Source organism: Impatiens glandulifera, chloroplast (assembly GCF_907164915.1).
Source record: "Impatiens glandulifera isolate HB10 chloroplast, complete genome".
In the NCBI taxonomy this organism is placed as follows: domain Eukaryota; kingdom Viridiplantae; phylum Streptophyta; class Magnoliopsida; order Ericales; family Balsaminaceae; genus Impatiens; species Impatiens glandulifera.
The window spans coordinates 70,001-72,500 of record NC_044718.1 but is presented as its reverse complement, the minus strand read 5'-3'; the positions used below and the strand labels follow the sequence as shown (position 1 = coordinate 72,500).

The following is a 2,500-nucleotide window of genomic DNA, read 5'->3' as shown; positions in this document are numbered from 1 at the left end:
TTGCTGAAAGTACCCCTGATCCCATTGATAACGAGTAGGCCCAAATAATTCGATCGGGGTAGTTGCTGAACCATACCACATAGTCCCGGCAACTACAAAAGCTGCAAAAAAGACAGCAGCGATACTACTAGAAAGGACGGTTTCAATATTGCCCATACGGAGTCCTTTGTATAGACGTTGGGGCGGACGAACGCTAAGATGAAATAGGCCCGCTAATATCCCCAATGTTCCTGCTGCAATATGATGAGAGGCTATTCCTCCCGCAACAAAAGGATCAAAACCTTCCACGCCCCACGCTGGACTTACAGGTTGAACTTTTCCCGTTAGTCCATAAGGATCGGATACCCATATTCCAGGACCATACAAGCCTGTTACATGAAATGCACCAAAACCAAAGCAAGCTACCCCTGATAGAAATAAATGAATTCCAAAGATCTTGGGCAAATCCAAAGAAGGTTTTCCTGTACGTTCATCAGAAAAAATTTCTAAATCCCAATACACCCAATGCCAGATAGCTGCCAAGAAGCACAAGCCAGAAAAAACAATATGTGCCCCAGCTACACCTTCATAACTCCAAATACCCGGATTCATTACAGTCCCTCCTGTAATACTCCAACCACCCCACGAATTGGTTATTCCTAAACGAGTCATGAAAGGTATAACAAACATACCCTGTCTCCACATTGGATCAAGAACAGCATCAGATGGATCAAAAACGGCTAATTCATACAGAGCCATCGAACCGGCCCAACCAGCAACTAGAGCTGTATGCATTATATGGACCGAAAGCAACCGACCGGGATCATTCAACACAACGGTATGAACACGATACCAAGGCAAACCCATGAAAATACCCCTTATATCAAAAAAATAGACACTGTGTTACTTTATTGCATTCAAAAGACTCTACTTTGGTTTGGCTATGACTAGGCTATGGATCTCCCTTGTTCGGTGGATTCTCTTGGAGAAAGGGTTAAGAATTGTTGCATTTTGTTGGTAATAATGGAACAATTCTCTTCGTAGGAAGAAAGAGAAGCAGATTTATTCTATACTCGATAAGTACCAATATGCAATGGGGGATTGAGACTATTTTCAATGAGGAAATGTGCCTATACTTATGTATCATTAGAAGGACTTATTCGTACTAAAATTGACTTTATTTATGTATGAATTTTTCTAATCTCTCTATGGATAAAATGTGCTAAAAGCCAATATAATATTACTATCAGAGTCAAAAGACAATAACAGTATTTTTACGTTTCCACATCAAAGTAAAACACAGTACTTAGTTCTTTTTTGTTTTATGCCTATTGGTGTTCCAAAAGTCCCTTTTCGGAGTCCTGGAGACGAAGATGCATCTTGGGTTGACATATAGTGCGACTTGTCAGATATATTGGGTCATATGGAATTTCCCCATTTTCTCCCTCGATCGAGATAACCTCTGTTTCACCCAAAAGAAAGATTAATTGAATCATCCAAATTTTGGAGCGTGAAGTGCAATTAGACCCCCTTTTTTTTTGGGGGGGGAATTCAGATTATTTTCAATTAATAGAATTTATGGTTGTCTTGGTTGCACTAATAAAATAAAGTATTCAGGCTCCGTTTAGATAAACCCAAAATATATATATAATTACTACTTGGATCCTATTTGATTTCTATTCGTTTAGAAAGATAAAGAGCGGGAGCTCAAACTGTTAATTAATCGAGTAAAATGGATTCATCCATCAAATATTTGATGAAAGGCATGAAATCAATTAAAAAAAGAAAATCATAGCAAAAAGAAGTGGTAAAGGGAACATTTGTCCTATATGTGCAAATCAAAATGGGGCGGATCTTTACCCGGAGTAGAGCATAAACCTAAAAAGATTGAAGAGGCCCATTCAGGAACAAGAAAATTACATCATGATTTGGACAGGATCTCGATAAAACAATACATCAATGAAAAGTTAATTCGATACAATAAGCTTAATGAATTCCCTTGCGGGTTGGAATCTACACATTGATTCTTTTTTGAACCGTATGCGCCAAAAGGTGCATGTACGGTTCCGAAGGGATATAATTTTACCCTAATCAACCGACTTTATCGAGAAAGAATACTTTTTTTAGGCCAAGAAATTGATAGCGAGATCTCCAATCAACTTATTGGTCTTATGGTATTTCTCAGTATGGAGGATGATACCAAAGATCTCTATTTGTTTATAAACTCTCCTGGTGGATGGGTAATATCTGGAATATCTATTTATGATACTATGCAATTTGTACAACCAGATGTACATACAATTTGTATGGGATTAGCCGCCTCAATGGGATCCCTTATCTTGGTTGGAGGAGAAATTACTAAACGTCTAGCATTCCCTCACGCTTGGCGCCAATGAGGTTTTTTGAGAAAAAAAAAGACTATGCCTTCGCAATATGAATATTAAGTAATAATAGCATGGCACTTTGAATTCGATATGAGAGCTTTTTTTGAAAAAAAAAATAAAAAAATATTAGATTATGT

General features: G+C 37.8%; 2 protein-coding genes across 2 annotated transcripts in view; one reads left to right on the top strand and one right to left on the bottom strand. All coding sequences in view use genetic code 11, as the record gives it.

Moving 5' to 3' along the window:
- Positions 1-846, bottom strand: part of psbB — a 1,527-nt gene extending 681 nt beyond the window's left edge. Inside the window, exon 1 of the mRNA in view lies at positions 1-846. This exon is cut by the window's left edge and continues 681 nt beyond it. Within this exon, the coding sequence (YP_009692378.1) occupies positions 1-846 (846 nt within the window).
- Positions 847-1,303: 457 nt separating this feature from the next.
- clpP overlaps positions 1,304-2,500 on the top strand; it is a 1,927-nt gene continuing 730 nt past the window's right edge. Inside the window, exons 1-2 of the mRNA in view lie at positions 1,304-1,371; positions 2,072-2,362. Of these exons, the coding sequence (YP_009692377.1) occupies positions 1,304-1,371; positions 2,072-2,362 (359 nt within the window). The remainder of the gene's footprint in view (positions 1,372-2,071; positions 2,363-2,500) is intronic.